General features: G+C 47.4%; 1 protein-coding gene across 1 annotated transcript in view; it reads right to left on the bottom strand.

Moving 5' to 3' along the window:
• Window positions 1-22,714, bottom strand: part of LOC144822970 (uncharacterized) — a 334,437-nt gene that overhangs the window by 277,820 nt on the left and 33,903 nt on the right. Inside the window, exons 3-4 of the mRNA XM_078681057.1 lie at window positions 8,096-8,413; window positions 7,052-7,165 (exon numbers count right to left, since the gene is read on the bottom strand). Of these exons, the coding sequence (XP_078537183.1) occupies window positions 7,052-7,165; window positions 8,096-8,413 (432 nt within the window). The remainder of the gene's footprint in view (window positions 1-7,051; window positions 7,166-8,095; window positions 8,414-22,714) is intronic.

Here is a 22,714-nt window from a genome sequence, read left to right as displayed (position 1 = left end):
ATCTGCACTGGGACTTAAAGGCATCTGTAGGGTATGGTGAAAATGGGGAATGGTCCCCCACTTTCTTGGTTAACTGAGGAGTACACCAGGGGTGTGTGCTTGCCCCGATCCTATTCTTGCTATACATAAACGACCTTGAATCACTTCTTGTGAATATAGGGGCTGATGTGCCTATAGTTAAAACTAAGCCCATGCCGACACTCCTTTACACAGATGACGCCGTGCTGCTCAAAGGACTGCTAACGGCCTATGTTATGGATATCTAGCTTTGTGAACTTCATGGAGAAACTAGACTTGCAGACCAACTTCTCCAAGACCTTTATATTGGTAGGCAGTCCCAAGAATACAAAAACAAATCCTACATGTATAGAAGGCAAACTAATTGAGAGAGTGAGCCCGTTTCCTTATCTTGTTGTTTGATGAAGAAGGCTTCTGGACCCCTTGTGTTTGGAGCAGGGTAAGTCGATATTCCTTTGCCGTTGGCTCCATCTTCTCTATAGCCATCACCTTGGGGGCAAACCAATCACTCCCATTCTTGAAATTTACAGGAGGAAGTTGTGGTACACAAACAAGGATGCGTAGACCAGGTGTAGTAGTAGATCCCTCTTTATTAGCAGGTAGTAAGGTGGCAGGTTACAGGATAGGAAGTTACAAGGAGAAACCCCACCAGGAGAGAGCTACCAGCTCCTCAGCCTCAGATGACCAACTGACAATCTCAACACAGGGAGGCACACTAACATTCCATGATGTCACAGGACATTTTGATAAAGTGGTAGAAAGGGAAAATACATAGAACCATTTACCACACATCCTCTTCCGTTAACAAACAACAGCAAGTAAGAAGTCAAGACGGAGCAGAAGGATTCAGAGGAGACTGTAGACACAAGAGCTAGTCAAAGAGACAAATTGAAAAGCAAGGGACTCAAGCGTGAAAGCAGAAACAAAGGACAATAAAAAGAGGCATGTAGAAAGATAAACATAAGATGCACAAATGGTCATGATTAGACAAAACACAAGAATGCAAATTACATAACATGCCCATCCACCCTCCTTAATAAAACAAGGTAGCGATCCTGGCAAATCAAGCAGGGTGTAACAACTGAATGACAAAATGAGTGCAGATGGAAATAAGCACAATAAGATGAACTAGCAACCTACACAGAAAAAGGAATGCCTTGCAAAAGAGACTAGTGAATGACGTGCAGTAGCAACCTCCCCTTAAAGGGTACACATAGAAAGGCAAACTTTAAACTGTGGAATAAAACAACTCCCCAGGAAAGGGTACACCAGAGGAAACTAACGCCCATGGAACAAAATACACAGTATCCACACACACACAAGCAAAAGTGGCGGAACTACACCAAGAGGTAGCGCTGACAACGCACCCCGACTACCCACATAGTGTGATGCAACTTAGACCAACAAAATAGTTACATGCAGACAACCTCCCCTAATAAAAGGGTACACCACGTTAAAAGTGCGCAACGTAACTTCTCCAAAGGGTAACAACAAGACCCTAGGAAACAAAATGTAGGCACTGACTGGCACCACAACCCCACAACTTCCCCTAAGTAAGGGTACACCATAAGTACTAACCCTAAGTACATGAATGGGGAATTAATAAGACACAAACACCCTAACTGCACAAGCAGAGTGAAACACAGGATACCCACCCTGTGAGACCAAAACTACAACATCCCTTATATAAAGATATACAGGGTACCCCATAAGGTACAACATCACCCTAGTTTCAAGATATGGCATTGACTGGCCACACACCCACACCTAAATAAGGGTACACCGTAGGGCAAGACGTTGCCTTAGGAATTTAGGGTACAGCAAAAGACAACCACTGACCAAAAATACACAAAAGGAAACAAGGCCCCAAAAATGGATGGAACAACCCATTAAGCACAACCCACACACAGCAGCGCACATTGTACATTGAGATACCAAACTGGAACATAAGTATAAAAAAAAAAAAAATGAGTATAGCTCCGGTGAGCGATATCTCACCCGAGGACTTCTTGGCTGGAATTGTCCAAAAGTTCCGATGAGTGACTGCACAACAGGAAACGTGGAGTGATATGCAGGTAAGTCCAGGATACTAATGACGTTTTTAATAACATACACACGAGCAGCGTGTAAATCTCACTGAAGGAAAAAAATCGTGTGTTATTGTTCCTCAGCTCACTATAACAATTCTAAAAAACAGATGCGCTGTGTAAACTTGAGACCACAACAGAGGATCGGCGTTGAATTTCCACAGAAGACCTGTTACTATGGTAACGAAAAATGGCTTCCTTCGTGACGTGTGCACAACAAAGAAGAGAGATTGGTAGGAGTCACGTAACCAAGCGTGTGACCTCATCCGGAAAGGAGGAGACGAGTAGAACACCAGATTGGAGGCTTAAAGAGGCGTCATCGATTCTCTCCACCAACTCCCTTGGGCATTCCAAAACGTCATCAGAAAGGCAGAGGAGAGCAGGGAGTGCAGAGCGGATGAGGAGAAAAATGCCGTTGGTGCTGAAAGAACGGACTTGACACCAAACAGGTTAACCACAGACAACTTGGTGCACTTTAAGCTTGAAACTAACAAACCAAGTAGGTAGCGTACAAGCAGCAAAGTAAACTACGTGACCCTTCGCTCACAATAACAGATGCTGAAGAGTTGAAGCACACAAAACTCCTGCACAGTCACTTTAAGATAATAAGAAATAAATGTCTCACCAGATTGAAATCAGTTTCTTAGCGTCATCAAAGATGAGGAGAACAAACGTTTGGCAGAGAAATAACAGCCTCAAATTCGTAATGTGCTGGCATGTTCGAAAGAAGGAAGTTAAACTGTCATAACTGCGTGAGCCATATTGAACACCAAAGTAGAGATGAAAAAAAAAACACATCAAAACCCAGGTTAAACACGTTTTTCATGTCGGGTCCGATACTACGGATAGTGGTGGCTGAAGTGAAGGGTAGTGCCAGCGCTGGGCAGCTGTGATAGGACACTCACTGATGTGGACAGTTGAGAAAGAAACTGCTAGCGCTGGGCGAACTGTCACGGTGCAAAAGCCATAGAGACACAGTAGGGTGATCAGGCCAGCTGAATCTCACACGCTTTTGTGGCTGGAGAAATTACATTTCCAGATGACAGCAAGGTCGCAGTGGACTCCTTCACTTATCAAACGCCCAGGGTGCAGGCTGTCCAGGGTGAAGAGGACACTGGTGGGGTTTGCTGGGTGTTTCTCAGATTAATAAAGGAAATGAACTTACTTCTGTTTTAGTTTTGACTGGGTCCCAAAACAGTCCTTGGTTTCCTTAGTGCTCAGTTACAGTCCTCTTTATGTGCAGCATAGGTTAGTCCAAGAAACGTCTCCAAAATGTGGTACACAAACAAGGATGCGTAGACCAGGTGTAGTAGTAGATCCCTCTTTATTAGCAGGTAGTAAGGTGGCAGGTTACAGGATAGGAAGTTACAAGGAGAAACCCCACCAGGAGAGAGCTACCAGCTCCTCAGCCTCAGATGACCAACTGACAATCTCAACACAGGGAGGCACACTAACATTCCATGATGTCACAGGACATTTTGAGAAAGTGGTAGAAAGGGAAAATACGTAGAACCATTTACCACAGAAGTGTCTGCAATCTCTGACTTATGGCTCGGGTATGGGGTTAAAGGGACTCCAGCATGGTGCAAGTGGAGGAGAATAGAGTCTGCAGGTGGGCATTGGGCATCCTTCCTCAACCCCTCACTTTATAGTCCAGCAGGAGCTAGGTCTGGAATATGTGGAGGACCAAGTAAATCGTGCCGCTTTGTTACTATGGTGCTCGATTTGGTCAAATTAGGAGGCTGATGTTAATCGTGCTAGTATAGCTGATTGTCTGTCTTGCCATCATGGTCATAACATCCCTTGGCTCAGGTAAATCACGGAGACAACCCTTGATTTAGGTTGCCCGTATAACTTTGTGAACCAAGTATGCATGAAAAGTGGCATAAAGGGTGGATTAGGGACTCCTTTCTATCCCATAGAAGGGATTAGAGAGAGGGGGGAGTAATGAAACCAACATTAAGAGACTAATGCCTCCTTTAAACTACTGAAGTGGTAGTCCCCTACTTAACTGCTGTACAGAACACATGGGAGCTGATGTTACGAAGGTGCTTCAGAATAGGCTCCATCAGAAAGCTTCTGTGCTTCCCCCAGGGACAGCTTGCCCCAAAGATATACTAATTTGCCCCTGCGATGAGTCCTCACTGCAGACCCAATTTGCAAGTTTTATACGCTCTCTAAATGGTTTTTACACCCATTATTAAGAAATCCCATTGTTAGCAGGTGTAGAGTTGCGCTGAATTTTCTTCAACAACTTAAAGGTCCCTCTACTTGCAAAGCAGTTGGTTCGTTTTTAAAGAATGCACTTTATTTGCATAAATCTATGCTGTTTAAGTATTGGACTTAATGGATATTTCTTAGACCTTTTAGCTTTCTTGCCACTTCTGTTTTTACAATTGGTATGCACTGATTGAATTTGATGTTTTATTTTGTCTCTTCTAGTGTTTTCTGTTTTTACTTACAATGTAATATTGTGCTTTTATCATGTATCTTTTATGATCTGCTGTTACAAGATTGAATAAGGATATTGTCACCTGGTCATCGACACAGGTAGAGACTGACCTTGATCTTGGCGAAGGGCAGAGATCGAGATAAAGACAAATGTCCGCCAAGACATGAGACTTATCTGCTTATCTGTTGAACGCATACCACAAACGGTTGCAGAAGAAATAGAAGCTAGTGACTTGAATGGCAGTGAAGATGAACCACCAGTACTCAATAGATCGAAAAGAGCACAAGTACCTTGCAGGAGTTTATTTGCCCCTGAATGGATGTACTATATAAATGATGACACTGGCCCAGCCTTTTACGATCTAGGTTGTAATGGTGCAGTGTTGGCAGAGCCTCCATGGAAGCAAACTTGCCAGAGAGTTTACTTCCTGACTTTATTTTCCATGAGTAAATAAGAGAGACCACAAACTGTTTCTGTCAAATCCTCTCGTTGGAACTGAACTTTGACACTTCTATGAACTTTGACCTTCTAATACACAACGCTGCAGAAGACGTAGAGGATGTCATTCTAGATGAAGACAGAGTAGGGATAATAATAACTCACTAAGTCTGCTGTATATACGGCTAACCACCTTACATCATAAAAACAAGTTTTGCAATTTGCACAAGTAGAAACTTCCAAAGAAAATTCTGTTGCTGCTATTTCTTGATGGTAGACAAGCTATACATATCAACGGTTCCGATAGGTGAAGACTGATACTAGCTGGATTATTAATTGTTACTATCCTAGTATTGACTGCTTTGCTTATAGGGTTAAGTTCCCCAGCTCTTAGTGACCACCTTAGATCCAGCCTTATACTAACCACACCTGTTTCCGCCATAGAGAGGTTCCCAATTTTAATTTTAAGCTGCTGCACAAAGATTTTTCATGGGTGGATTTTTCCTCAAATCTATATTTTATGTTGCTTTATGAATATATGGACACCCTGGATGCGAAAAAACTGCTATTTTTGCGCTCAATTGCCTGCTTCAGTAGCTGAGGATATTACATGTCATCACATTCCTCTCACTTGTGGAATCACCTGTAGTATTTTGCTTATTCTTTGTATCGACAGGGTTACTTTGAATATTATTTTCCGAAATATGATTTAGTCTTCACAGAAGTTCTGATGTCCAAACACTATGATTCACACCCTAATGCAAATGAGATTAAAACAGTTTGGAGGTTTTTGCGGCCTCGTGACTGCCTATGCCCATTGACAGAACTTGACCTGTTCTATGACAGCAATTGAAAATAAATGTATTGATGGGTTGGGGGATAAGAGGATGGTGATTAAGGGGAGGACAGAAATGGGAAGAGATTTAGGATAAGATAAGTGGGCGAAAGAGGAAATTAAACACTAAGAGTGATGAACTCAACCTATATCAACTTTAGGTTGGCAACAGGGGGTTAAAAGCAAAACATATTAGGTTCATAGGCGAGAGCAAATATGAACAAAAATTGAGCTGGGGGAGTACAGAACAGACCATGGGGTGAAAGGATATAGTTTATTAAACCAAACACAAGAGAAGGTGTTGTACACATGCATCGTGAACTCATGTATTTCAAGGTGTTCACATATTTGGCAAAGTGAAATAAAACAATTGCCTAGGATCACACCATTTGGTCAAGTGGGGAAGCTGAGATTCATCCAAGGTTTTCTGATTTCACATGATACAATTGAGTCACTAGATGAGTATCCCACATTTTGCATCAAAGGTTAATGCTTTGTCTTTAAATCATGACTCATTAGGTTAGAGCATGGGCGGCAGCCAGAAGCCACGTTAAGACTCGGTTTGTATTCCACCGATGTACATGCTTCTCTTCGCCCACTTTACACCACCTGAACCTCACCCTGCTGACATCAATGCGGCCTTCGGCAAGCCACATTTCACTTTTTGGCCCCTGGGGAAATATTCACGAGTACCTATGCAATAGAGGATACATTCATTTACACTCATAGCACTTTGACAGTGGCCATCATAAGAAAGGGGCCAACATTAGGTTTGATTTGCTGCTCTTATTTGCTCTGTGACTCAGGAACAAAGGTGTCACAGAATGACCGGTTACAAATATTATATCTTTACAGTTAGATTACGATATTACTATGAGCTTTTTGCTTGGATTTATAAATGCTAAAGGTGGTTGTGTCTCTGAGAAATCTACTGTTTCTGTTTGTGCCATACAATCTAGTAAAAGTTGTTTCCTGGATCTGAAGAAAAAGCAATGGTTAAAATGATCACAACCTGGATACGGTTTATTGTTGCTTTGTTATACTTGCATGCACAGCATTGTCGTTTTTAAATATATTTTGTCCTTTCATCACTTTACAAAATTATATGTTCCTTGCTTTTGCTTCAAATTGACAAATCTCATAAAACAAAATACCACAAACTGGAAAGAAACATTAATGTATTTTAAATGCATTTTGTATATATTAAAAATTGTACTTTACCCATATGGTATTTTTTTCGATAGACGACAAAACTTATTAAAGTAAGAACGACCGTTACTCCAATAGCAGTACATGTTCCAATTAAAGCTCCACCTGATCTATCAAATGCTCGTTCTATAAATAAAAAAATAAATAAAAAACAGTTTCGGAAATGCTAAAAAAGGAATATAAACATATTTTAACCATGCCAGAATTCGAATAATTTTCGTTTATGGAAACTGAGTTACCATTCATAAAGAAGACTCTAGCTTAATGACAAACGAGGTAGCCAAGAGATCAAAGTCAAGATATGACATTTAGGGAAGGCATCAATGACGAATGGGTCACTTTCTTCTCACCCTGCCTACGCCAGTTCCGTCTAACAAGTCAAGCCCAAAGGAAGAGCATGCTGCCTGCAGTCACTTGGATTATCAGTTTATAGCAATATTTTAAACCAGTTTAAACTTCCTTGTCAAAGGATTATGTCTGTGTTTGCCACAGACGTGAGATACCGGTATTCCACTTTCGCATGAGCGTTATTTGGATTTCAGTATAGTATAGTGACAGATCATTTGCACATTACTCAAACAGAACATTTAAATTTCAGGTATAAAGAGTACAGGTGGCAACCGCTTCCAGGTAGATCAAGAAAATGTGATCATATAGAGGGGGCGGAGAAGGATGCGGTGTTTGATCTCACCTCAACTGCGTTCAAAATTCAATAGGGTCTCTTCAATTGCTTTCTTCCAATATTAGGTGCTAAGGAATTTCTATAACTGATGGCTGTTTCTGAGGAGCTGAGGCACTTGAAGAGGCGTGAGGGGGCTTACAAAGTGGATTAGGACATGCATGGAGAGTACCCAGTGTACAGAAGAAATTATGTTCCGCAGGTCAGCAACTAGAAATCTGTCCAGCGGTTTCAATCAAAGGGGTGCAACTATCGTAATGCAAATCCATTCTCCTATATCCCTATGTTAATTACTATAAAACTTAATTTAACAAAAAAGGCACAACAGTTAAATGCTGCTCAAATGCAAAATAAATTGTTTTCTGCATTTTCCCTACCTTTGACAATTAATCTGGCCACTTCTATGTGATCCTGAGGGAAGGACCTGTGTTTTACTCGGCAGGAGTACTGTGTTCCAATGTCCTCTTCCGTCGGCTCCACAGTGATCTGAACCGATGCCCTGTAGGTGCGGTTTTGATGAACTCTCGGTGGCGAGCGACAGACATTGCTGCTGATGACACCCACTGCATTGCTTTTTACTTGAATCCATTCGATGTGGATACTGGATGTGTAATATCCATTTATGTCACACGTTAAACTTGCTTCTCGACCGACTTCGACAGCTTCAGGTGAAGTGGCAGTCACCACCGGGCGCGCTGTAAATATTACAACAGTTAAGGTGGCATTGGAATTCGTCTTTAGTCACTTACAAAGCCTATGTTGCATAACAATTCAAACCAACAAATATGTATTACTGAAAAACCCAATTTTTGATGATTGTTTTCTTATTTAATCCCATGAGCCACGTTCTACACGTGTCAGAAATGTTATGTTATGTATTTATTTGTAAGGTTTTATACAGCGCTGGCTAGACCCAGAGGTATCAGAGCGCTTTACATGAGCAGGCGGAATGTACAGGAAACAACAGTTCTGGACATAAATAACTAAAGTTAAAAGCCAAATCGCATCATAAAGTCGGGAGAAGGCAGAACAGTGAGAGTTAACAGGATTAATGCATTTCAAAGTTAAGATGGAGGTAAACGATTCGGGTCACACAATAAATGCAATCTAGGAGAACAAAATTGTAGTGGTAGGGGGCAGAGGGTAGGTGAGGAGGGGTCCATAACAAATGGACAAAGCACAGGGGAGAGTGTCAACAAGCAGCATCCAATGCAAAAGTTAGAGAGGAAAGGGTAACAAGAGAGACCAGGGAGAGTGAAGACCAGGAGAGTAAAGGGAGGAACAATAGGACAAACATGTAAGCAGAAAGATAACCAACACAGGAGATAAAAGGCGTGCAGGATCAGATAAATTAAAGACACCAGTATTTGTTGAGGAGGTGACATTTAAGGTCTCTTTTAGAGCCAAGGTAGGCGGGGTTGCAGCGCAGGTCCCTCAGGAGTGCATTCCATATGCTCGGAGCATTACCCGAGTAGGAGCGGGGCTGGGTGGTTTTCTTTTTTAGTAATGGGGGAACGAGTAGAAGAGCCATGGAGCTTCTCATCATTCTGGAACAGCCCGCTTTTTTGAGTTTCTTTGTTAAGTAAGTCTGAGATTGAGCGTGAGCGTCTTTGTGGGTGAAGCTGGCAGTCTTATAAATACATCTTCCTTCAATGGGGAGCCAATTTAGTGATTTGAGGGCAGGTGAGATGTGGTCATAACGTTTGCGGTCAGAAATGAGAATAGCAGCCAAGTTAAGCACTGCACTAAGGGGGGCCAGGTGGACTTTAGGGATTCCAGTGAGAATAGTGTTTCCATAGTCAAGTTTGGAGAGCACTAGCAATTGGAGGACCCTTCTGAAGTCGTCTTGAGGGATGAAGGGTTTGATTTTCTTGAGGTGTCCGAGAGTGAATAATGCTCCTTTGGCGGTGTTATTTATATGATCTTTCAGTGCCAGAGTTTTATCAAGAATGAAACCAAGGGTTTTGGCAGAGTTAGATAGGGTGAGTGAACAGTTTAGGGCGTTGAGGTCGGAGATCCAGCCTTGGATGGTGAGACGGTTGCTTTTGGGGAGAAAATAATAATTTCCGTTTTGTTAGGGTTCAGTTTAAGATGGTTGGGGAAAAAACTAAGATTGAATCTGGCTCAGAGTGTTGTTTAGATGAAGTACATCAGAATGAGATTTGATTTTGCAGTAGAGTTGAATGTCATCCGCATAAAGGTAGTAAATGATCCCTGCTTGTTTCAAGATGATAGTAAGGGTTTCCATAAAGAGACTGAAGAGAGATGGGGAGAGAATTGAGCCCTGAGGGACACCCAGGTAGACAGGGGTAGGATTAGAGAGACAGGAGTTGAGTTCGGTGCTGGAGGGAGGAAGTGAACCAGTTAAGGAACATACATTCCATTAAGGCCAGTGCGGACTTTGAGAGATTCCCGTAAGGATGAGTGATTGATTCTATCGAACGATGCTGAGAGATCAAGGAGGATAAGAAGGCAAGCCCCACCATTATCTAGGGAGCGATGAATGTCATCAGCAATGTTCAGTATAGTGGTTTCTGTACTACAGCCTTTCCGGTAACCAGATTGAAAGGAGTGAGGTAGGTTGGATTTGCCTATGTGGTTGTCGAGCTGTAATAAAGCACATCTCTCCAAGGTTTTAGCTAGAAGTGGAAGGTTGGAGATGGGACATTTGGATCGGTGGGATCAGCATTAAAGTTTTTAAGAATGGGACTGATTTGTCCGAGTTGGAGAGAGACGGGGATGCACCCAGTGGGAAAAGAGTTGTTCATGATTTCAGTCCAACATGGGGCAATGATGTCGTTAAGTTTATGAACTAGTTTAGAGGGGAGGGGGTCTTTGGTGTGCGAGGTAGGCTTTAATTTAGCAATGATATTAAAGACTTCAAACTCAGTCATAGGATTGAAATTAGACCAGGAGGCGTTATTCTTCAATTGCAAGTTGGAAAGGATGTCTCCAGGAATAGATGGAGTAGATAGGCGAGTGAGAGGATTAGCAGGGAGGGATGATGTAGAAAAAGTAGGGACGTCAACAGGCATCAAGTGGCAAGGCAGCGCCAAAACTAGAGGGAAGAATTGATCAGTTTTAGCAAATTTTTCAGAGAAGTTGGCAATTTCCTCAGATCTTTCGATTGAGGCAGTCTGTTCTGGAGCGGCCAATTACTTGTTTTCTGACAGTGTAAAAGAGTTCTCTGGGCCGATTTTTCGCACAATCAAGTTGGGCATGGAAGAATAAAGCTTTTTCATTGAAAATTTGCTTTTTATCAATCAATCAATCAATCAATGACACTTATAGAGCGCGCTACATACCCGTAGGGTCTCAAGGCGCTTGGGGGAGGGGGGGGTGCCGCTACTGCTCGAACAGCCAGGTCTTCAGCTTCTTCCTGAAGGAGAGGTGGTCTTGGGTCAGGCGCAGGTCGGTCGGGAGGGAGTTCCAGGTCTTAGCGGCCAGGTAGGAGAAGGACCTTCCTCCTGTAGTTGCTCTTCGGATGCGGGGGACGGCGGCGAGGGCGTGGTTGGCTGACCGGAGGTGGCGTTTGGGAGCGTAGAAGTTGATCCGGCTGTTGAGGTAGCTCGGGCCTTGGTCGTGTAGGGCTTTGTGTGCGTGGGTGAGGAGGTGGAAGGCGATTCTTTTGTTGACGGGGAGCCAGTGGAGGTCTCTCAGATGTCCGGAGATGTGGCTGTGTCGTGGGATGTCGAGGACGAGTCTGGCTGAGGCGTTCTGGATCCGCTGGAGTCTCTTCTGGAGCTTGGCGGTGGTACCGGCGTAGAGGGCGTTGCCGTAGTCCAGTCGGCTAGTGACGAGGGCCTGGGTGACGGCCTTTCTGGTCTCAGTGGGGATCCACCAGAAGATCTTCCGTAGCATGCGTAGGATGTTGAAGCACGCCGAGGAGACGTTGTTGACTTGCCTGGTCATGGAGAGGGAGGAGTCCAGGATGAAGCCCAGGTTGCGTGCATGGTCTGTCGGCTTGGGTGCGGTGCCCAGGGCGGGAGGCCACCAGGAGTCGTCCCAGGCGGAGGGTGAGGAGCCCAGGATGAGGACCTCCGTCTTGTCCGAGTTCAGTTTCAGGCGGCTGGTCGTCATCCACTCGGCTACCTCTTTCATCCCTTCGTGTAGGCTGGCTCTGGCGGTGGCGGGGTCGTTGGTCAGGGAGAGGATCAGCTGGGTGTCGTCGGCGTAGGAGATTATGCTGAGGTTGTGTTGGCGTGCGATGGCCGCGAGGGGGCTCATGTAGACGTTGAAGAGGGTGGGGCTCAGAGAGGATCCTTGAGGGACGCCGCAGATGACTTCGGAGGCCTCTGACTTGTACGGTGGTAGGCGGACTCTCTGTGTTCTTCCGTCGAGGAAGGAGATGATCCATTCCAGCGCCTTGTCCCGGATTCCGACGTTGCTGAGGCGCTGTACTAGGGTGCGGTGGCAGACAGTGTCGAATGCCGCGGAGAGGTCTAGGAGGATGAGGGCCGCTGTTTCTCCGTTGTCCATCAGGGCTCGGATGTCATCGGTGGTGGCGATGAGGGCGGTCTCGGTGCTGTGATTGGCTCGGAAGCCGGACTGTGAGGGGTCGAGGGATCCATTCGTCTCGAGGAAGGCGGCCATCTGCTTGTTGACGGTCTTCTCGATGACTTTGGCTGGAAACGGGAGGAGCGAGATGGGGCGGTAGTTCTTGAGGTCGGTGGGGTCCGCTGTTGGTTTCTTGAGTAGAGCGCTGAGTTCGGCGTGCTTCCAGCTCTCAGATCTAAGGAGGGCAAGATGAGAGGGTGAGGGGTGTTGTCTCCATGTTCTTTCTGCTAGTCTAAGTTGTCTTCTTTCGTTATTGAGTTAAGGATTGAACCAAGATTTGGATTGTGTTGTTCTTTGTTGTTTTAGTTTAAGCTGTGCGATTTCTTCTAGGACATCATAAATGGACTTATTAAAATGTTAAGTGAGCTTGTTAGCATTTTGGGAGTGAGGGAGGAGTTGAAGTTGAGCTTGCAACTTAGACTTGAGTTCACAAGAGGGGACTTGTTTTCTGGTCAACATCTCGGGTTTGTTAATAACTGCTGGGAGAAGTAACGCGTTGGTTGAGAGGTTGAACAGAATGGGATGGTGGTCTGACCAGCCGACGGGGATGATGTTGTTAAGGGAGGTCAATTGCGTCAAGTGTGGCCCTTTTGATATGTGTTGGTTTGTTACATAATTGCTTAAGGTCATTCATTTTAAGGAGATTAAAGAGGCGCCTAACAGTGGGGTCAGCTGCATTATTCGAGTGGATGTTAAAGTCTCCTAGACACAGATTTTTCAAGGCAGAGAGAAGGTCAGATAATTTGTCAGCACGGGGGGGAGGGGGCTCACCCGGAGGATGGCAGATGTTATGCAGTTTAATCGAAAGAGAGCCTTTGACAGTGAGTTTAACGCCAAGGTATTCAAAGGTCAAGTGATCAGTGTTCTTCAGAAGGGAAAGTTGACACTCCGATGTATGGATTATGGCTATGCCACCCCCAATTCTGTCCTGTCTAATAATAAAGTAGCCAAGGGGAGCAAGAGGGGTGAGCAGGTCGAAGATGGCACTCGAGTGATCGTTGAGCCAAGTTTCTGTGAGGAAGGCAAAGTCAATAGCCTCACTGAGGATGGTTTCTGAGATTTCCCTAACATGTAATGATGCTGATCTGCAATTAACAAGCATGCATGAAATGGGTTTGGATTATTCTTGATAGGCTGGAGGGTGTGGATGGAGGTGAGTTGGGCTGGAGGTCTAGGGGAGATAAGAGTAGAAGGGACTCGGTTAACACTCACTATTACTGGGATGTTGGAGACACGGAGGAGATCCATCAACTGAGACTTAGGGCTATAGTGTTTGCTCAAGTCAGGAGGATCTGCAGTGGCTGGGGAGCAAACAGGGTTATCCTTGGCTGGATTGTGGATGAGGATGGAGTTGAGATGTGCAGGAGGTCTAGGAGAGATGGGGGTAAAAGGGACTCGGTTAACGCCCAGTATTACTGGGATGTTGCAGTAGGGGAGCTGATCCGTCACCTGAGACTTGGGGCAATAGGATTTCCTCAGGTCAATAAGGTCAGCAGTGGATAGGGAGTGAACAGCGCGGTCAGGCCAGTGAGCTAGTCTGCAAAGGGGAATGGTGGGCCATCATGCATATGGGGGAAAGTGGAGAGAACTAGAGGGTGAGGTGTCAGAGAAGTGAGGGTGAGCCTGGGAGTGAATCAATCAATCAGTGAATTTGTAAAGCGCACTACTTACCCGTGAGGGTCCAAAGGCGCGGAGGGGAGGGGGTGCTGCTACTGTTCGAAGAGCCAGGTCTTGAGGAGCTTCCTGAAGGTGAGCAGGTCTTGGGTCTGCCGCAGATAAGTGGGGAGGGTGTTCCAGGTCTTGGAGGCGAGGAAGGAGAAGGATCTGCCGCCGGAGGTCGTTCGTTGGATGCGTGGTACGGCGGCGAGGGCGAAGCTGGCGGAGCGGAGCTGGCGGGCGGGGGTGTGGAAGTTGAGTCTCATGTTCAGGTAAGCTGGTCCGGTGTTGTGGAGTGCTTTGTGTGCGTGGGTGAGGAGCTTGAAGGTGATCCTCTTGTCGACGGGGAGCCAGTGCAGGTCTCTTAGGTGGGAGGTGATGTGGCTGCGTCAAGGGATGTTGAGGATCAGGCGGGCGGAGGCGTTCTGGATGCGTTACAGCCATTGTAGGTGTTTGGTCGGGATTCCTGCGTAGAGTGCGTTGCCGTAGTCCAGCCTGCTGCTGACGAGGGCTTGGGTCACCGTTCTTCTGGTTTCGGTCGGGATCCATTTGTAGATCCTGCGAAGCATGTGGAGGGTGTTGTAGCAGGAGGAGGAGACGGCGATGACCTGCTTCGACATGGAGAGGGAGGAGTCAAGGATGAATCCTAGGTTGCGTGCGTGGTTCGTGGGTGTCGGTGCTGTTCCCAGTGTGGTCGGCCACCAGGAGTCGTCCCAGGCAGAGGGGGTGGGGCAGAGGATGAGGACTTCTGTCTTGTCCGAGTGCAGTTTCAGTAGGCTGCTCCTCATCCACTTGGCGACGGCCTTCATTTCCTCGTGGAGGTTGCTTTTGGCGATGTGTGGGTCCTTGGTGAGGGAGAGGATGAGCTGGGTGTCGTCGGCGTAGGAGATGATGTTCAGGTTGTGCTGACGGGCCACTTGTGCGAGGGGGGCCGTGTAGACGTTGAACAGGGTCGGGCTGAGGGATGAGCCCTGGGGTACGCCGCAGATGATGTCAGTGGCTTCGGATCGGAAGGGTGGAAGGCGGACTCTCTGGATCCTGCCGGAGAGGAAGGACATGATCCAGTCCAGGGCCTTTTTCTGGATTCCGGCTTCTTGGAGGCGTGTTCTTAGTGTCCGGTGGCAGACTGTGTCGAAGGCGGCTGACAGGTCCAGGAGGATGAGGGCTGAAGTTTCGCCGTTGTCTGGTTGGCGTCTGATGTCGTCTGTGGCGGCGATGAGGGCTGTCTCGGTGCTGTGGTTTCGTCTGAATCGGGACTGGGATGGGTCTAAGATGTTGTTGTCCTTGTGATGGCGGGTCAGCTGTGTGTTGGTGATTCTCTCAATGACCTTCGCCGGGAAGGGGAGCAGGGAGATTGGTCGGAAGTTCTTGAGGTCTTTGGGGTCCGCCTTGGGTTTCTTGAGGAGGGCGTTGATTTCGGCGTGCTTCCAGCTTTCTGGGAATGTCGCTGTGTCGAAGGAGATGTTGATGACCTTCCGTAGTTGGGGTGCTATGGTTGCGTCTGCCTTGTTGAAGACATGGTGCGGGCATGGGTCAGACGGAGATCCTGAGTGGATGGAGTTCATGACCTTGTGTGTCTCGTCGTCGTTGACGTGGGACCAGGAGGTCAGCTGGTTGGTGCAGGTGGCGTTCGGGGTGGAGTCGTGGTCGGAGCGGACGGGGTGTTGAAACTGTCGTGGATGTCAGCGATCTTGCGATAGAAGAAGGTGGCCAGTGAGTCGCACAGATCTTGCGAGGGCGGGATGTCGTTGGTGTTGGCGCTGGGGTTGGAGAGTTCCTTCACTATGTTGAAAAGCTCTTTGCTGTCGTGCGCATTGTTAAACAGGCGGGCATTGAAGGAAGATCTCTAGGCTGTTCTGATGAGGTGGTGATGTCTGCGGATGGCGTCCTTGTGGGCTGCGTGGCTGTCTGGTGTGTGGTCGTGGAGCCATTTCTTCTCCAGCTTCCGGCATGTACATTTGGAGGTCTGGAGTTCTTCGGTGAACCAGGCAGCTTTCTTGCTGGGGTGGTTGATGGAAGGTTTCTTGAGCAGGGCGAGAGTGTTGGCGCAGTCGTCAATCCATTGTCTGAGGTTAAGGGCGGCAGCGTCTGGGTCGGTGGGTGGGTTCTGGGCGAGGGTGGAGGTCAGCTGGTCCTCGGTGACTTTGCTCCAGCAGCGGCGGGTCAGCTGTTGGGTGCGGTGGTGTGTGGTAGGTTTCTTGAAGGTGAAGTGGATGCAGCGGTGGTCGGTCCAGTGGAGTTCGGTGGTGGTGTTGAAGGCGATTTGGGTGCTTTTGGAGAAGACTGGGTCAAGCGTGTGGCCGGCGGCGTGGGTGGGTTCGGTGATGAGCTGTCTGAGGCCGAGGTTGGCGAGGTTGTCGATAAGGGTGGCGGAGTTGGCGTTGTTGTTGTTCTCGAGGTGGAAGTTCAGGTCCCCGAGGAGGATGTAGTCTGTGGAGGCGAGTGCGTGGGTGCTGGCGAGGTCGGCGATGGAGTCGCTGAACAGGGCTCGTGGTCCGGGAGGTATGTAGACGAGTGTTCCTCTGAGGGTGGTGTTGGGGCCGGTGTGGATTCGGAAGTGGAGGTGTTCAGCGGAGTTGAGGGAGTCGTCTGCGAGGGTGTAGACCTGGAGGGTGGACTTGTGGACGATGGCTATTCCTCCTCCGACTCCGTTGGTGCGGTCTCTGCGGGAGATCTTGTAGCCGTCTGGGATGGCTATGGCAATGTCAGGTTCCGAGAAGTTGTTCCACCAGGTCTCGGTCAGGAAGGCAACTCTGGGGCGGAGGTGTCGAGCAGGTCCCAGAGCTAGACGGCGTGTTTGCGTGGGGAGCAGGTGTTGAGGAGGATGCATCGAAGGTGGTTGGGTCCGGTCATTGGAGGCTTGGTGGTTCTGTTGCAGGTGAAGTTGCAGGTGTGGCAACAGAAGGGTCCGTGGGTGCGTTTCGGGGCGGCCTGGAAGCAGCGGTGGTCTCGGCCGGTGTTGAGAGCGTGAAGGGTGTTGGCGTCATATCGAGTCTGGCGTTGTGGAGTGCCAGGGGTCCTGGCGCTGGGCGTGGTCCAGGCATGGATGGGCGCAGACGGGTTTGCCTTTGGCGTGCAATTGGCGTGCAATCGGCGTGCCTGCTGCGCGCGTCCGCTGTGTGTCGGAGCGGCGGCCACCATTTAAGGAGAGATGGGAGGGGCAGCTGGGAGGCGGGAGCGGGGCGACGAGGGGGCGTGGCCTCAGGGGCAGTGACGAAAGGGAGTGGGAAGAAGAGCGAGAAAGGGTGGAGTGGGGGAGTTACTGGAGCGGAGATGATCCGAGGCAGGCAGCGGGCACGATCACTCGCAGCAAAGGAGCAGGCGCTTGGCGGTGGCGCTGTCCGGCATCAGGGGGGGTGACCTGACCTGCAAGCAGGGTCAGAGGCTTAGAGAGATGCCTCTAAGCCTTGTTAATTCTGTGGTCATGAAATTGAGTTTGCGTACTATGCTGTTCAGTGTCTGAGCAATAAAGTTTCAGTAGAGAACACAAGAGAAGGGGGGGGGTCGATATGATGGGGGGGGAATTCAACGAGAGGCGGGTGAACAGAGATGGTAGAGGGCATCCAAACTGTGGGCAGGTGGTTGATGAGGTTTGGACAAGTGTTAAATAGATGCTGCGTGCTTTGAGTCCATCAAACAATCAGGGGTTGAGAAGGGACAATGAGAGAGAGTTACAGGAATGAACCACCTTGTGTCGTTTGGAAGGGATTTCATTAGTTGTCGGGTCATTCACCATAGAGGAGAGTGTAGTAGGGGTCCCAAATGGGGGGGTGGGTTGGGGGGGGGGGGAATGAGTAGGAGGAGTTAGGGAGAGAACCTGGAAAGATGGTTGGGATATGAGGAGAGCGATCAATGGTTATAGTGGGAGAGAGGTTAAACGAACTTGGGAGAGAGGGGGAGGGAGTTCCTCCGCCCGCTGAGGAGTGTAGCCCAGTCAGAGGATGAGGAGGGGGCAGGGAAGGAAGGGGAACTTGTGACTGGACGGGGAAGAGGGGGACATCACATGGAGACATGGCAGTAGGGTAGCTGAGGGATTTTGACTCATTTGAGAGCGAAGATAGGCCATGTTGCAGAAATGGCTGTCGAAAGTGTTGAGGTGAAGTTAAGGTGCTTGAATAAGAATGTTACCAGTTCTGAATAAGGATATATCAATTTCCCCATTGAAAGAGAGAGAGGGGGTAGTCAACAATTTAAATCCACACGGTATTTTTTTAACACAAAAATACATTGTATATACCTTAGTAATCAGAAATTAAATGGGTAACAAAATACGAGCTATATCATAAAGCAATATGCAGTCCGCCAAAATGGTACTTTAAGCCATTCGCACGGTGGATGGGAAGCTGCAGTATCATAGTAGTTGCCTCAGAGAATTGGGCTTTCAACGTCCGCTAAGAGCATATTGTCTAAGAGGAGTCTCAGCACCAAACAACGGAGGCAAGGAAGAACACCACTTGAAGGGTGACCGAAATCTTGTGCACTCTCTAGAACAAGAATGGGAAGGGAGATTTCCCGTGCTACTCCAGTAGGCTGCAAACACCAAGTGCAGTAAATGACTGCACCCCTTGCACCTTTCCAAAGCCAGACCAGGATGCTCACTCGCCAAGAGCCAGACAAGGCAAAAAGCTGTGTAGCCTGGCTCTACACCAGAGAGCCTTTAGCCTGTCCCACTAGCGGTGGAGGCCTCAATGAGGGCTGCTGAAGTCAATAACAGTACTGTTTACCATCGCCACTGGCAACCTCCATTCATGGGTCATATTTCCTTCCTCCCTGTCGCAAAGTGTCAGGTAAGAGTGCTGCTCTGCTGGCATACTATGAGGCACAGATTTGTGGAAATTCATAGCTATGTTAAGTGGGCACACACAGCTAATCAGGGTACACTCAATGTAACATACCACCAACCTTACATTGTGGTAATCCACGTGTGGCCACACAATGCTGTATTTGTTTACTGCAGTTCAATGTAATTTTACTACACACACTTTAAGTTGTAATTCAACTTCCTGAATCTAAATAAAATTGAGGTGGCTGTTTAACTTGCAGTTCTTTTAAATTCAACTTTAGTTGGGAGAACTTAAGAATGGTGAGTGCATCTCAATCCACTGGTATGCTGATCATGCATAATATTTTTTAGGTATCTTCTGGGCCCGAATTTGGTGCCTGCCTCACATCAATCAAGAGATGAATGGCTTCTTTTTTTATTGAAGCCAAAGCCACAGACAGAGAATAGCTCCTTGTAAGATTCTGGCTATAAGCAACTTTAGCTGTCACGCAAAACATACACTATTTCAATCAATCAATCAAAGAGAGTTTATAAAGCGCCTGGTTACACGAACTAGTGTGTCCCCGCGCTGCGGTCAGCAAGAAAGGTACAGAGAGGATGCGAAGAATGGTCCAGTGAAACTAAAGGATCAGGTGCTTTACGCCTGGAAAAGCCAAGTTTTCAGCCCTTTTCTGAAGATGTTCTCTGACTGTTCCATACGGAGGTCAAAGGGGAGAGCGTTCCATTGCTTGGCGGCCAAATAGCGAAAAGAACGGCATCCCATTCTCATTGTTTTTATCACTGGAACTTTCACCAATCCAGCGCCCTGGGAGCGCAGGGCTCTAGTAGGCATGTAGGGAACCAGTAGGTTGTGCAAGTACCCTGGGCCTTTTCTCAACAGAATACGTTGGCTAATACACATAGTTTTAAATATAATTATTTCCCTTATAGGGAGCCAATGGAGGGTAGTTTGGGCCTTTTTAGATGAGGCTCTCCTGAGAAGCATCAGGACCAAGCGGGCCGCAGCATTTTGGATGCACTGTAATCTTAGCACACTCTTTTTATTGGCCCCTATGTAGAGTGCATTTCCATAGTCCAAGCGAGAGGTGACAAATGCGTAGACTAGGGTTTTCCTGGCAGCTACTGGGAGCCCGTCTAAGATTTTCCGAAGGGCCTTCATTATACCAAAGCACTTTCCTGCCACCGTCCTAGTGTGGTGATCATAGGAGAGAGTGGGGTCTAACCATATCCCCAGGTTTTTGACCTCCTCCTTGGGGACAGGGGTGGTACCCAGAGTTTGCGGCCACCAACTCGGAGACCATATTGCGGGGGTGTTTCCCACAATGAGGACCTCAGTCTTGCCGCCATTTAACTTTAAACAATTGTTGGCCATCCAGACAGAGCTCTTGAAGGCAAGCCGAGAAGTTAGTGGCAGCTTCTTGCTGGGGTTGGGTCAAGGATACGACAAGCTGCGTGTTATCCGCGTATGACACGATACTAATGCCCTATTTATCAATGATGTTAGACAGAGGGGCGATGTACAGATTAAAAAGCGTAGGGCTGAGTATCGATCCCTGGGGTACCCCCTGACCCAATCTGATCTTCTTAGAGTAGTACTGCTCTTGGGATACTTGAAAGCTTCTATCCTGAAGGACGGAGCCTAACCATTTCAGAGCCAGGTTGGTCATTCCGCTCTCCTTGAGGCGCTGAATCAGTATGGGATGGGCCACGGTGTCGAAACCTGCGCTAAGATCCAACAGAATCAGCCCCACCGTCTGCCCAGTATCGACCAGCCGACGGATGGTTTCAGTGGACAGAAGCAGCGCCCACTCTGTGGAATATGAAGTTCGGAAGCCCGATTGCGTGGGGTGAAGTAGGCTGGCTTGATTCATGTGGTCAGTTATCTGAGCATTAACCACCTTCTCCGTGATCTTCACGAAGAAAAGTAGGTGGGATATGGGACGGAGATTCTCAAGTTGGCTGGCACTAATCACCGGTTTCTTTTTAATAGGGAAAACTACTGTCTCCTTCCATCCTTGGGGAACTACTCCTGCCTCAAAGGAGAGTTTAATAAGGTGTCTAATGTATGGTCCTAAAATGTCCATACTCTCCCTCATGTTTCTCGGTTTAATGGGGTCTTTCGGGGAGCCTGACTTGATGTTCAAAGCTATGGATTTTACATCGTCTAAGGAGGGGAGACTGAAACTGGAGAGACCAGAAGCATCTTCCAGTTGGCATACTCCCTTCCAATCATTTTTCCTACTACTGGCCTCCTCCGGGAAGGTAGAGTAGATCTTCTCTAATTTATCTGAAAAGTAGTCTGCAATCAAATTGTAAGACTCAACAGAGGCTTTACTAGGGCAGAGGTTCTATCAAGGGACGAAAGCTCTTTAAAAATCACAAATAGTTCTCTCGAGGAATTGTCGGCAAGTTCAATCTTTATACTGTAGTGTGCCGCTCGAGTCTTCCTTATGAGGGAGTAACACATCTTTAGATTGGTTTTATATGTGGTCCTCCCCTCTTCTGAGAAATCTTTCCTCCACCTACGTTCCAGATGTTTACAGACCGATTTCATGGCCTTCAGCTCCTCATTGAACCAGGGCGCGGATCTGGATTGTCTCGTAGGAGCGTTAGTGGCCCATGGCGCCACCTTGTCGAGTGCATCACAAATGCATTGATCAAGAGCAGTGCAGGCCATTTCGACATCGCTCCCTCCCGGTTGCCCTCCCTGCTGAAGAGCAAGGTTAAACTTGGTAGCCGTAAACTTAGACCACTTCCTCTGGGGTTTGATAGTGTCCGATTTTGGCCTACCTTGGGCTTTAGATATTAGAATTATTTATAAAGACAGAGAGGGGCAACAGGTCAGCACACATCAGCCACTAGTTGTTGTAAGCATCATTCACACATTTATCAGCCAACAATCATCAGCCTTTGATTGATTGCATTATATCATGTTTTATCTGCACACTAGCGAAAGGTCATTTAATTAGAGAAAAGCACCCTCCTTTTTTCAAAGGTGCATCACCCCAGATATCACAAAATGATGGCTAAGGGCCTCTCAAATGTGCAGTATAATGGCTCCTTGTCCTTGGCCCTCAGAAGCCATAGCATGCCACGGTTAGTGTACACTGATGAGAGAGAGAGAGAGTACATGGCATCCGTCACTGAAGGCAAAGCTATGTTAGATTAGCTATTAAAAGGCTCTCTTCAACAGTCTTGGTGCATTGACTGGGAATCACAACTTGACCAGGGGCAGGGACTGGAGCTGGACCAGACCTTAAATTGATAACCAGAGACTGCAAATGACCAGCAGTGGTGGTTGCTGGACAGCCACTGTGTCATCGGCAGACACCTTTCCCTAATCCACCCATGGCTAACATTGGTACCCAATGTGTCGCTTCTGAGTTAGGTCAGCTATATGGAAGAATCAGAGACCAGGTCCTGGTTGAACACCTTATCATCCAACAAAGCGAGGCTGGAGCAGGTGCTCACAAACAACATCACTGCCATGTGGTATTGCAACAAACAGATAGGTCATGGGCCCAGTGCCAGGAGGCACTAAATCTCTGAAAGTGGTTGGAGCACAGGGCATATTCCTAGTAGTTCACCACCTGGCAGGCTTCCTAAATGCCAGTGCAGAAAAACCCAGTCACGGTCGCCTATCAGATCATGAATGGCACTTAGACCTGAGGTGGTGCAAGTTCTCTTCCATGAATGAGTTGAACCTTGGCTTGATCTAATCGCCATGGAGAACGTGCAATGTCAGTACTTTTGCACGCTGGAGCTTCGAAGGCATCTCTCCCATATGGATACATACATCCTAGATTGAAACTCTGGACTCTTGCACCCCTTCCTGCCAATACTTCTCCTACCTGAATTCTGAAGCAGGTCAGGAATGACTAAGCCCAAATCATCCCAGTGGCACTAGACAGGGCAAGGCAAATATGGTAGCCAGACTTCCTCAGATTAAGAATCTATCCTGAGATCAGGCTTCTGCTTTGGGAGGATTTTCAGTTGCAGC

Source organism: Lissotriton helveticus, chromosome 3_1 (assembly GCF_964261635.1).
Source record: "Lissotriton helveticus chromosome 3_1, aLisHel1.1, whole genome shotgun sequence".
Classification (NCBI taxonomy): Eukaryota; Metazoa; Chordata; class Amphibia; order Caudata; family Salamandridae; genus Lissotriton; species Lissotriton helveticus.
Note: the sequence above shows the minus strand (reverse complement) of the source record. Positions and strands in the feature narration are given on the sequence as shown.